This window comes from Strigops habroptila, chromosome 4, assembly GCF_004027225.2.
Source record: "Strigops habroptila isolate Jane chromosome 4, bStrHab1.2.pri, whole genome shotgun sequence".
Taxonomy (NCBI): domain Eukaryota; kingdom Metazoa; phylum Chordata; class Aves; order Psittaciformes; family Psittacidae; genus Strigops; species Strigops habroptila.
The window spans coordinates 614,911-628,412 of NC_046358.1; the positions used below are offsets into that span (position 1 = coordinate 614,911).

The 13,502-nt window shown below is 44.3% G+C and overlaps 1 protein-coding gene across 4 annotated transcripts; it reads right to left on the reverse strand.

Annotated features, from left to right (window-relative positions):
* Window positions 1–4,430: 4,430 nt before the first annotated feature.
* Window positions 4,431–13,319, reverse strand: RAD51 (RAD51 recombinase). Of its 4 annotated transcripts, none has more exons than XM_030483679.1 (10): window positions 13,228–13,319; window positions 11,516–11,648; window positions 10,914–11,051; window positions 9,529–9,646; window positions 8,914–9,005; window positions 8,090–8,184; window positions 7,039–7,152; window positions 6,601–6,730; window positions 5,486–5,607; window positions 4,431–5,205 (listed from the first exon to the last, which is right to left on the reverse strand). In XM_030483679.1, the coding sequence occupies exons 2-10, from the start codon at window positions 11,600–11,602 to the stop codon at window positions 5,082–5,084; spliced, it is 1,020 nt and encodes a 339-aa protein (XP_030339539.1). In that variant the 5' UTR covers window positions 11,603–11,648; window positions 13,228–13,319; the 3' UTR covers window positions 4,431–5,081. The 4 variants fall into 4 exon arrangements, with proteins under 4 accessions (XP_030339539.1, XP_030339538.1, XP_030339540.1 ...); XM_030483678.1 differs by lacking the exon at window positions 13,228–13,319 and adding an exon at window positions 12,622–12,727; XM_030483680.1 differs by lacking the exon at window positions 13,228–13,319 and adding an exon at window positions 12,544–12,583.
* Between the last annotated feature and the right edge of the window lie 183 nt (window positions 13,320–13,502).

Here is a 13,502-nt window from a genome sequence, read left to right on the forward strand (position 1 = left end):
TTTAATTTGTCTGAAATTATTTTAGGTTTTTTTCTCCAGTTTTCTTCAATTTTCTTTTTTCTTTAGTTTTCTTCAGTTTTTCTTCTGTTTCTTTTCTTCTTTATTCTTATCTGCTCTTTAATTTTCTTCAATTTTCGTTAATCTTCATTAATTCTCTTTTCTTTAATTTTATTTTCTTTTGTTCTCTAGTGTTATCCTTTCTTTTCTTTAATTTTCTTCAATTATATTTGTTTCTTTGTTTCTTCAATTTTCTTTTCATTAATTTTATTTTCTTCAGTCTTCATTTTCTTCAGTTTTATTTTCTTTTCTTCTTCTTTTTCATCTTACCTTTTGTTTATTTTCCTTTTATTTTCTTTATGTTCCCTTACGTTCCTTGAAGTTTCTTCAATTTTCTTCAGTTTGCTTTAATTTTTTTCAGTTTTCTTCAATTTTCTTCAGTTTTAATTTTCTTTTTGTTTCTTGATAATTATACTGTTGCACTATGTAACGTTACATTATGTAACATTATATTATGCTGTGATACGTTGTTACATAACGTTTCTATATGGTACGTTATTATGTTACGCTACCTTCCATGACACTACGTTACGTTATTACATTACGTTACGTACATTATTACGTTACATTTTTACATTACATGATTTTACGTTATTACATTACCTAACATTTCACTACGTTATTACATTATGTTATATTAATTTACGTTAGGTTACATTGAGTTACATTATGTCACATTACATTATTACATTACGTTACTTTACGTTATTATGTTATGTTATGTTATGCTATTTTACATTATTACATTGCCTAACGTTTCGCTATGTTAGGTTATTATGTTATGTTATGATATGTTACTTTACATTACATTATTCCGTTATGTTATGTTGCATTTGTATGTTACGTTACATCGATGCATTATGTTATGTTTGTTACATTATTACGTTACATTATGTTAGGTTATTATGTTAGGTTACGTTATTACATTATGTTGGTGTATAGAATCATAGAATCATAGAATCGTAAGGGTTGGAAAGGACCTTAAGATCATCTAGTTCCAACCCCCCTGCCACGGGCAGGGACACCTTGCCCTAAACCATGTGGCCCAAGGCTCTGTCCAACCTGGCCTTGAACACCGCCAGGGATGGAGCATCCACAACCTCCCTGGGCAACCCATTCCAGTGCTTCACCACCCTCACTGTAAAGATCTTCTTCCTTATATCTAATCTAAACTTCCTCTGTTTAAGTTTGAACCCATTACCCCTTGTCCTACCACTACAGTCCCTAAGGAAGAGTCCCTCCCCAGCATCCTTGTAGATCCCCTTCAGATACTGGAGGTATGTTATCTTATTACGTCACATTATGCTACATTATTACATTATCTTACATTACGTTACATTATGTTACCTTACGTTACATAATAACGTTATCACCTTATGTTATTACGTTGCGTTACGTTACGTTATGCGATGTTACGTTATTACGTCACCTCACGTTTCTCTACGTTGCGTTGTTACGTTACATTATGTTGCACTATGTTATTATGTTACATTACATTATGCTGCGTTACGTCAATTTATTATTTTATATTACATTACGTTATTACATTATGTTATTACACTACGTTACGTTATTTTGTTATGTTGGTTTATGTTCGTTATCACATCATGCTACCTTACTTTGTTACATTACGTTATGGCAATACATTACGTTATGTTACGTTACGTTATTATGTTTACTTATGTTATTATGTTACGTTGGTTTACGTTACGATACAGTATGTTACATTATGCTACGTTTTGCTATGTTATTATGTTACGTATGTTGTTACGTTACATTACATTACGTTATTACTTTATTGCATCATTACGTTCCATTTCGTTACGTTATTACATTGTTATTACATTACTTACATTATGCTATTACATAACCTAATGTTTTGTTAAGTGACGTTATTGCGTTACGTTATGTTTGTTACATCGTTACTTTACGTAATGTTATTAAGTCATGTTACATTAACTTAAATTATTACGTTAACCTACATTACATTACGGTACATTACATTTTGCTGCGTTATTACATTACATTACGTTATGTGATGTATGTTATTATGTTACGTTACGTGACGTTACATTATTATTACGTTAGTTACGTTGTTACACTACATTATTACATTACTTGCATTACGTTACGTTATTACGTTATGTTGTTATGTTACACAATTTTATTATGTAACCTACTGTTTTGCTACATCATCTTATTATGTTATGTTACATTGTGTTATGTGACATTGTTACGTTACGTTACTTTATTATGTTACATTACACTACATTACGTTATTACGTTACGTTACATTATTACATTATGTTGGTTTACGTTATGTTACATTATTACCTTATGTTACATTACATTATCGTTACATTATTATGCTACCTTGTGCTCTTTTACGTTACTACGTTACCTGACGTTTCGCTACGTTACATTATTACGTTATGTTACATTGTGTCACGTTACATTATTATGTTACGTTATGTTGTATTAGTACGAGATGTTAACATACCCTACGTTACGTTTTATTATGTTACGTTATGTTGTGTTATTACGTTACGTTATGTTACATCTTTATGTCACGTTGCATTAGTACGTTATGTGACGTTACGTTATGTTTTGTTACTATGTTACACTGTTACGTTATTATGGTAAGTTATGTAGTTACATCGTTTTGTTACGTGACCTTCTTACACTGTTACTTATGTTATTACACTGTTATGTCATTGTTATTGCATTATTACCTTACGTTAACTTACGTTACATTATATTACATTACGTTATATTACATTACGTTACGTTGCTTTTTTACATTACGTTACGTTATGTTACGTCATCACGTTACTTTATGAAATTATATTATTATGTTATTATGCTATCTTACATTACTACATTACATTTTGTTATTACATTATTCTGTTACTACCTTACGTTACGTTACAATAGGTTATGATGTTAGATTATAGGCGCATCCAGCTGCTCCTCAACTCCCCTTAAATTGGATTATTTTCTTCAGGACAAGGTGAACCCAACCAGAGCTGGCTTTAACCGCTTTTGGAGGGTCTCCTCACCCCCCTCACTAACCTCCTGCTGATCTAATTTTCACCTTCCCTTTAGCCTTCCAACACGCATTTGCTCCTCAAAATGCAACCCTTGTGTTCAGCTCCCCCTTTGGCTTCCCCTGTGTGAATCTCTGCATTGCATTGGCCTTATATTGACTGACCCAACGTGGGTGGAAATGTTCTCCTTATTGTAAATCTTCATGACAGGAATCACGTAAGAAATACTTAAACCCACCCCCAAGGGAGCTGGGAAAGCAGCCGGTGGCGCTGGGAACAAAGCCCGGAGCAAAGGGATGCTCAAACCCAACCCGGAGGCCTTGGGAAATGTGCTTTGAGTCACCAACTCTGTTAATAAGTGTGTTTTAATGAGCAGCATTTGAGGCACCTGGGGAAGATGATGGAGGGGAAGAGAGCCCCAATTTGAGCTCTCCCAATGCTCTCACCGTTGCCCTCCCCTGTAATTCAACTGAAAGAGTCATTTAATTTAATGTCCTCAGGGAGGGGAGAGGCTGCACTCTGCTGAGGAGGGGTTCAGCTATAAAACACACCAGCAAAATGTGTCTGCCTGTCCTTGTGCACCTGGATGGGACAGCAAGAGCTTGTTGCAGCCACCACTGCATCAGCTGAAGCATCAGAGGGCTGTAGGATCTGCAGGGCCAGCCTGGCTGGTTTTCCTCTAGGATTTCCCTGGGGAAATGGGGGCCAATTCCTTCAAATCTGGGGTATTTTGGGGCTAAATGGCCTCCTTAGTTGCACCATGATTGCCATGAAGCCAAGGGCTGGGTAATTGGGTGGATAATATTCCCTAAGCCCCTTAAGAGAAGGCTCTAGGGAGACCTTAGAGCAGCTTCCAGTGCCTAAAGGGGCCTCGCCACGTTCACAGGAAGAGCTTCTGCCTCAGAGCTCATCTCAGTCTCCCCTCTGGCAGGTTAAAGCCATTCCCCTTGTCCTGTCCCTCCAGGCCCTTGTCCAAAGCCCCTCTCCAGGTTTCCTGGAGCCCCTTTAGGCCCTGGAGCTGCTCTAAGGTGTCCCCTTCAGGAGCCTTCTCTTCTCCAGGCTGCCCCAGCCCAGCTCTCTCAGCCTGGCTCCAGAGCAGAGCTGCTCCAGCCCTCGCAGCAGCTCCGGGGCCTCCTCTGGCCTCGCTCAGGACACTCACAGCGCTGCTGCTCTGTGCAGCCCAGCTCAAGGCAGAGATAATGTTTTGTTACCATCATGCAGAACAAAACAAATCCAGACCGAGACTCATTGAAGATTTGGGCATCTTCTTCCTACTCAGAGATTAAAAAAATGCCTCTGAACTAACACGACACCTGTGATACTGTCAATGGTTTCATGGTCCTTTTTATTAAAAGCAGATTTCCACAGAGAATTAATGAAATACAAAAATATATACAATAGAAACATAAGTGAACAGCTCCCAAACCCAGCACGTTGCAGCATCCTGAACAAAATTAACAAAGAGTAGGGATGTGATCATCACCAGTCCCAGCAAGAGCCTCCCATTCTTACTGTGGAAAACCATCCCGCTTTATTTGATAAGGAAAGCAATCCATAAAGTATTTTAAGTCACCACTTTTCTCATTTGACAAACCCACCAATGCTACTTCAAATTCACCAAGTCATAAACTATGGCCACGTACTCTTAGACTTTACTGTGCTATGTCCTCTGGGAGGCTCCAGCTGGAGCAACAGCCATGAGGAACATACAAGGGCTGTGGTCCTCTGAATGTGTTCTCAGGAAACCACTTTAATAAACACAAGACAAAAGCCCAAGAGGGTAGAATTCCTCCAAGCAACACCTCCAGATGTGCCTCAGAGAGTACTTGCTGTGGACTCCTGTGCTGAAGTACAACAGGTCCCTCTGCCAGCCTTTGCCCAGCAGCAGCACAGGGAAAGCATCTGTAAGGTGCCACAAAGAAAGGAGCCTTTTACAGACACCTGGCCATGGGTTACAGGGGGAAGGAAATGAGACCTTCAGTCTTTAGCATCTCCCACTCCATCAGCATTAATAGCAAACATGGCTTCAGCCTCAGGAAGACAAGGGGAGTCGTAGATTTTGCATATCCTGGTTTCACCTCGGCCTTTCCGCAGATAGAGCCTGAGAGGGAGAAGGAGACAAAGCAGGTAAGGATGTACAGCCTACGTCAGGTGAATCATTGTCAGAGTCATTAGAGCATTATGTTAGTACATGGAAAGAGCACACTACAGAGCTGCAAGAACCTCTGACAATAGTCATGTTTCTGCAGATTAATGGGGGCTCAGTGGCAGCTGTCAAGAAACAAGCTGGGCTGGCCACTGACAGACTATGTTGAAACGTAGGTAGGCTCATAGAATCTTCCCAAATAAAGCTAATGGAACATGATCATCTGTTCTCTCACCTGGTGGTGGAAGCGTGTGCTATGATATTCCCTCCAATAGGTTTTTTGGGATCTGCAGCAAACATGGCAGCTCCATCTACTTGTGCTACCACTTGGTTAGTGATCACAACTGCCACTCCAAACTGTGAGGAGAGAAGCAACACATGAAATCAACTGATTTTCTACAATCTGAACAAAAGACAAAAATATCTCCAAAAAACCCACCACATGCTGCTGTCTGTACCCACTCTGTTGTGCCTCTCAAGACAAAGCAGAAGCAGACACTGAACCTGAGCAGTGCAAGGTCCTTCTCTTGGATCACAACAACCCCCTGCAACGCTCCAGGCAGGGGAAGAGTGGCTGGAAAGCTGCTCATGGAGAAGGACCTGGGGGTGCTGAGTGATGGAGCTGAACATGAGCAGCTCGTGCCCAGGCAGCCAAGAAGCCACCAGCATCCTGGCCTGTATCAGCACCAGTGTGGCAGCAGGGCCAGGGCAGTGACTGTCCCCCTGTGCTGGGCACTGGTGAGGCTGCAACTCAAATCCTGTGTCAGTTCTGGGCCCCTCACTGCAAGAGAGACATTGAGGGGCTGGAGCGGGGCCAGAGAAGGGCCCCGGAGCTGGTGCAGGGCCTGGAGCACAAGTGTGATGAGGAACGGCTGAGGGACCTGGGGGGGTTTAGTCTGGAGAAGAGAAGGCTCAGGGGGGACCTTCTCGCTCTCTGCAACTGCCTGACAGGAGGATGGAGCCAGGAGGGGGCTGGGCTCTGCTCCCAAGGAACAAAGGATGGGACAAGAGGAAACGGCCTCAAGCTGCACCAGGGCAGGTTTAGATGGAGCTGAGGAACAATTCCTTCCCCAAAGGGTGCTCAGGCATTGGAACAGGCTGCCCAGGGCAGGGCTGGAGTCACCGGCCCTGCAAGTGTTCACACGCCGTGTAGCCGAGGCCTCAGTGCCATGGGTTAGTGGTGGCCTTGGCAGCGCTGGGGAACGGTTGGACTTGATGATCTCAAAGGTCTTTTCCAACCTGGTTGATTCTAGGATTCTATGACAGCCATTTGTACAACACTGCTAAGCCTTACAAGAGAAAGAAAACCCCTCACCAACCCTGCAGAGACTGAAGGCAGTTCCAGGTTACCTCATCCGCGAGCCGCAGCAGCATCCGCAGGAACCGGGCGAGGTGCATCTGCCTGGCCGAGAGCTCCCCGCGGCCCGAGTAGTCGGTGCGGTACAGGGCGGTGGCACTGTCCACTATCAGCAGCGCGTATCTGCAGGGGACAAGCACAAGGTTCTCACCAACATTTCCAGCCTTGAATAATGCCTCTGCTGGAGGCAGTGCCCAGCACGTTGCAAGGCTGCAGCCACCACGTGGATGGAAGCTCCTCAGCCTGACAGTGAGCACAATTATGATTCTTAACACTGACTTGATCTGTGATGTTCGGATTAATAAATTACTCTGATATTTCACAATTAGGTCATCTATACTTCTCCTGCACTTGTTCATCATCTACAGGTGGCCTTATAGCGCGATTATGGGCTGGCACAAAACTCACTCCATCTAACTGGGTACCATTACCGTGATTCAGCCATCATAGCAGACGCCTGGTAGAGCAGCTGGGTCTGGTGGTCTGTGTTAAAGCCTCGAGCGTACGCCACGTTATCCAGGACATCGCTGCCAGACAAGCCATACCTGCAGAAACCAGGGGAAAGATACAAATCCTTAAGTGGCAGCTTCTTCACTAGGAGTTATCTAGTGGGTTTACCTAAGGACTTGAATAAAAATTCACATTCCTGGGAGAGTCTTAGGGATAAAAGCAGACAGCAGAAAGTGCCACACAGCTTGGTGAGGAAAAGAGAATGATTAGGTAATGTTGTTAAAGACTGTTTTCCTGCCTAGGAGCAACAGTCAAGTAGAACACCAGACATTAGGCCCCACAGAAACAGCTTTGATTTGAGGAAGTCTGAAGGATCACAAGGGCAGAAGTAGCTCTTTTTTCTCATGTACAGAGCCAGTACTTCAGGCTTCTGAGTCTAACCAGAACCTCTGTGTAGGAAGCAGAAGTTTTATTACTTAAAGTAAGAAGTTTTACTTTCCAATTGGTATAAGAATTACATCAGAACATTCTGAGATAGAGGCTGGAGGTGAAAAAGCAGCTTTTCAACCGGTCACTGGATGCTCTCATATTCCCTAACAAGAATTTTCCAGCTGCTGTTGCAATAACCTGTTTACAAAAGGATCTTTGCTTCAAGGTAATGCTTTTGGCAGAATTTAAGGAAAATCTGTGCATGTGTTTCACTAACAGTAAAACTGAATTTGAAAGAGACATTAGTGAGAAGTGACGACATCCTGTTCCAGGGGACAACAGTATTAGCTGTTGTCACAGCTAAAACTAGAACCTCTGTTTAGAGAGCACGGGTAGTGAAGTGGTCTAACACGCACAGAGCAGACAACTGGAACACAGAAAGGGGCTTGGTTGGTTTTTTAAGGACAGTTCTACTCCAATAGCCCTGTGAATGTAAGAAGATGGGCTGATTCACACAGTGCCCCTTAACAACTAAGTTATCCCATGAGTAAGTGTATTCCTTTCTTCAAGTAGCACCAGCTTACCCCCCGCTTGGGTACAGACCTTTCAGCCACAGCGAGAAGCCGCTCAGGACGGAAGGTGCCCTCTGTGTCAATGTACATGGCTTTTCCTTCACCGCCCCCCCGGTCGATGGGAAGCTAAAGGAAAAGCAAATGGAAGAACATGAAATAGTGTCAACAAATAAGCCAGTTGCTGCCTTATGCCCTCAATTGATATCATACAATAAGCAACACACCAAGATATTGTCATTGAAGTCACATTTATCTGGGAAAAGTGAGGAGGAAGATTCCTGTTTTCAATCTCCGATACCTGCATAAGAGGACAGGTATTTAACTTGGAGCGGGTAGGTTTAGGTGCATAAGAGTGTCAAATAAATGATCAAATTAAGCCCAAAGCCTCTAATACTTTATGAAACAGCAACCTCTAGAAAGTAATAAACATTATTCCTTGTTTAAATGAAGATTAGATAAAACATTACTCCAAACTGAGCTACTGTTTGAGTCTAGAGCACCTGAATCAAATGAGCAATCAAATGCTTCCCTGAATAAAATCATGCTATGAGGCTGATGTGTTAAATGTTGTTGTAAAAATGCTGAGGAGGGAAAAAAAAGCAGCTACAGACCCTGTAAAACACAGGTAAAAATCATCACAAACTTAACTGCTGCTGAAGTGATCCTAGAAGTAGATTAAGCATGAAACAAAAGCTCCCAGAAAGCTGCAGGTACAACCAAGGGTGCTGCAAACATGTTCTTTGCAGCTCTTTATATGCATCACATTTGTATTGGGTGAGAAAAGTTGCACAAAATAGCAAGTAACCAAAAGCTGTGTGGTCTGAACACTTGACTGTAATAAAGTGGAGCACTCACTTGACAGGTCACTGCCAGGGTATGACACAGCTGTGTTTTCCCAGTACGAAACTCGCCGAATAGCTCCGTGATGGATCCTGTTTCTATCCCTCCTGAGGGGAAAAGAATAATAATAGAAGAATTTTTAACAGTTCACATACTTCAAACAAAGACCATGCATAAGGTATTACCATTTGGAGACACAGTTCAACATTTGCTTTGGTTAAAAGCTTCAAAACTCTAATTGGAAAAATTGGATTGCATCCCAAGGTTTGTTCATGTGCACTTTAGGTACATGTATTTTTGAAGGTGCTGAAAAGCTGAAGCAACTTGGTTTGATTTTTGATTACAAGCAGGAACAGGGAGAAGCTGATCCCTGGTTTTGGCTTCTTGAAATAGGTCATAGACCAGCATAAATGAGAAACATCCAAAATGAACCACTCTGGGTATTGCATCATGACTTAAAGGTCTTAAAACTATTTCTGCAGCCAATTGTGATACAAGAGAATGGTACTTGAGGAGATTTTTCATCCAGAACTTGTGTGTCTTATGTGTTTTCATGCAAGGATCATGTTCATAGATAAAAAACCCCACAGCTAACTAAGGCTAACCAGTAAAGAGAAATAAAGTTCTTACCTTGAAGAAGTTTATCAAGTTCTTTGGATCCAGTGGTGATCTGGATGATCTCTGACCTTCGCTGGTGGAATTCTGTTGCTGTGGTGAAACCCATGGGAACCAGTTTAGCTGCTTCAGCCTGAAGAAACCAAAGCAGTGAAAGGAGAGATCCCATTAATTTCCTCCCTCTAGTAACTAATACCGTAATGTTCTATTTTGTGGAGTAGAGAAGCACCTATATTTTTGCATACATTTTATTTCACAGACCATATACTAGTTGGTACCTCTGGACAGAACTGAAATTCTGCTCAAAGAAAAAGCACTAACATTCGCTTTGTGTATTTTTTGGGAATCTTTCCCCCCTCACCCCCTACCCTTTCAGTTCAGTTCTGTCCCTGGGAAACCTGGAACACTGAGGGTGGGCATACAGCCCAGTAGGAATGCTGTCTTCCTAAAGAATGACTGAACATGCAAAGCAAGAAAAGCATTGAACTTAAACATTGTGGTAGGGCATATTCTGATAAATGAGAACGAGTGTGGCAGGAACCCCACTCTCTGAACTAGAATATGTGGTGAGATCACAACTCTGGCTTCTCTCTCAGTCCCAGAAGGAAACCCCAGATCTCAGGTGAATACATGTCTGAGGTGCACAATTAACAAACTTAAAACCAGGAGCTGTACTAGGACAGTGAAGTTGTTATAGCACAGCATTCTCTGCCTTGACAACTGCCAACAGCAGATGCTTAGGGAAACGGCGTAAAGAACCAGGGAATGAGGGACTGACCCTCTATTGAGCAGCTCCTCTGGGTTCAAGTAGCAAACATCTTGATCTGAACATCACCCCCCAGACCCTGCACTTAGCCCCTTTTTAAACCAATCTATGCTCCAGGTGGCCACCGTGTCCTGGGACGAGGAGTTCCATAGCTTAGAATCCCAGAGTGGTCTGGGTTGAAGGGACCTTAAAGCTCATCCAGCTCCAACCCCCTGCCATGGGCAGGGACACCTTCCACTAGAGCAGGTTGCTCCAAGCCCCTGTGTCCAAGCTGGCCTTGAACACTGCCAGGGATGGAGGTGATGACAACCTGTATTTAAAGTACTTCCTTCGCTTTACACTTATCATAAGCTGCCTTATCACGAGAGATACTGGGCTAAAATAACAGTCATATTGGGCACATTCTCCATACCCTCCATGATTCTTACAGACTTTCCAACAGTCCCTCCCTCTTCACTTCCTGAGGCTGGTCCTTGTGCTTTTCACCTCTTCTCACCAAAAGTCATGTCATACCTCTCACCATCTTTACTGCACTTCTCAGTATATCATTAATGGAGACCTTCCAAAATCACCACACCAGTAGAAATAAAACCTCTTCACTATCTTGGGTTAAAGCTTTTCCATGATTCCTTACCAAGATTTTGTCAGCTTTGGCTTCACTGATGCCTTTGATATTTAGTAGCTCCTTCTTCGGCGCATAAGCAACAGCCTCAACTGTGTGAAACCCAGCTTCTTCTAATTTCTTCACATCGTTTGCATTTATACCACATTGCTGAAAAGGAGGGGAGACAAAAAGGACACACTAAGACACAGATACCTTAATCTAACTTCCACTGAATGCCTTCAGCTGGCTTCAGCAGGTCTGGATCAAACCCTATTATTACAAATCAGCTTCTGAATGTTACCTCCCTACTCATTCATATGCAAAGGACCAGAAAAATAAGAACCTTTTACCAGTGTAATGTTTGGATATTGACCATGTACACGGCACAGAATAGGCAGAAGATTCCATTCTCTGGTTTAACAGATGCCAGAGGTGAGCAAGACACATCAGGAAAGGGTATGCAGCAAGGCAAAGTAATGTAACACATAACTGTTAACACGCTGAGGGGTCTGGTTTGGGGTTTTTTGGCAGAACACAAGAATTTAGCAACACAATTTCAGATATAACCAGTGTTTAAGGAAAAAGATTAACAGATTTCTTGAGAACTTACTCTGGAGCTAACTCTGACCCACCTCTAGCCGAGCGATTTGCTGGGGCCCAAAGCTCTCTTCCTCTGCTGAAGTATCCGCATTCGCTTCCAATGGCATCTGCATGGCCATGGCCCCGAGCACTCAGTCCAGCCCCACTAGGAGGGACCACACCACTCTGTGAGGCAATGAACACTGTTCAAACAAGGTGTACGTGCAAAGTGCTACAAAACATGTTAACAGGTTATCCAAAATAGCAGGTGATGCTTTTGTCCACTCCCGTATCTCTTAGCTCGCGGTGTGAGAGCTGTAAGAAATCTCTTTTGTGTCTTTCCTACGTAGTATTAAACATTATTACTGAAACCCCCAAACAACTCTTGTATTACCTGTTCAAGAATAATAAGAGCTTTAACAGAGAGCTCTGCAGTCTTTAGAATATAATAAAATTAATTTGCTATTAACAGTACCTTATTTTGTCAAGAAGTAATGTGGTCATTGATTGAAGACCATGGAATTCTAGAGTGGTTTGGGTTGAGGGGACTTGAAAGCTCCTCCAGCTCCAACCCCCTGCCACAGGCAGGGACACCTTCCACTAGAGCAGGTTGCTCCAAGCCCCTGTGTCCAACCTGGCCTTGAACACTGCCAGGGATGGGGCAGCCACAGCTTCTCTGGGCACCCTGTGCCAGCGCCTCAGCACCCTCACAGGGAAGAGCTTCTGCCTCAGAGCTCATCTCAATCTCCCCTCTGGCAGGTTAAAGCCATTCCCCTTGGCCTGTCCCTACATCCCTTGTCCAAAGGACTCCCAGCAGCCCCTCCAGGCCCCGCCGCCCGCCGGCAGTGCAGCACCGGCAGTGCCCGTCCCGCTGCCGGTCACCCCATACCCCGAGGCCGCCACCCCGGGCAGCCGCGCCAGGCTCTCAGCACCCGCCTGCAGGCCCTTGCTCCTCCTCCCGCCGCTCCCGCCCCGCTCCTCGTTCCCATTTCCCCTCAGAATCCCGCGCCGCGCTCCCCAGGCCGCCCAGGCCTCCCTCGGCCGCCCCCCCGGCCCGGCTGCTCCCGCCCGCGGCTCACACCAGGAAGGGCGGCGGAGGGGATGGAGAGGCCGAGGCTGGAGCGGCGGGGAAGGGGAGGGGAGCACGGGCCGCGCTCACCCGCGGGGCCGGGGCAGCTCCGGCCGTTGTGGTCGCAGCCGCCGCCGCTGCCGGTTCGGAGGAGCCCGCCACGGCGTCACGTGACGGCGCGCACACGCAAAGCCCCGCCCCTCCCGGCGGCGCCTTAAAGGGGCCGCAGCCCTCCAGCTGCGTTGGGAGCGGGCACGCTGCCGGTGCGGGTCACCGTGCGTGGATTGGGGTCCTGGGAGCGGCACGGGTGATGGAATGGGGGTAACAGCTGGGAGAGGAGGAGGAGGACGAGGAAGAGGAGGAGGGTTGTTCCCTTGGTGTGTTCCCATGAGCATGATGCTCCCCATGCCCATTCTCATCACAACTTGGCTCGCCAAATAATCCAGGTTTTGTAAATATGTTATCTCTGTTAACAGTAACGCATCAGGTCTTATCGATGCCACATGTTGTGATCTTTAAGTCCTAATCCCCCGAGAGATGTTTAAATAAGAATGTCAAGTACAAATATAAATTAAATCTAAGACCGGGACTGCTTCCTTTCTTCTTTATCCCCTTTTCTCCTGCAAGAACCGGGCTTGGCTTTGCTTTGTTTCACCTGCTCCTCCTTTGAGTCAATCAACTCGACCAAAACCTCACCTCAGTCTTCACCGTTATCAGTTCCTTTGGCCTGTAAAGGTGCTGAAAGAAAACGAAACCAGACAGACAGCAAAGCCCAAATGGACCGTGCTCACGACGCGCTGCTGCAGCACCCTCTCCTGGTTACAACGGCCTTAGGAAATGAAAAATTCCAGGTAGAATTCGCGTTATTTGCAACTTAAGCATTACTTTTCTAATTAAAAAATAAAGAAAATTCATTTGCAAAAGCCAGGACATAGGTAAGTCAACACTAGGAAAGGATATGGAAACAAAAC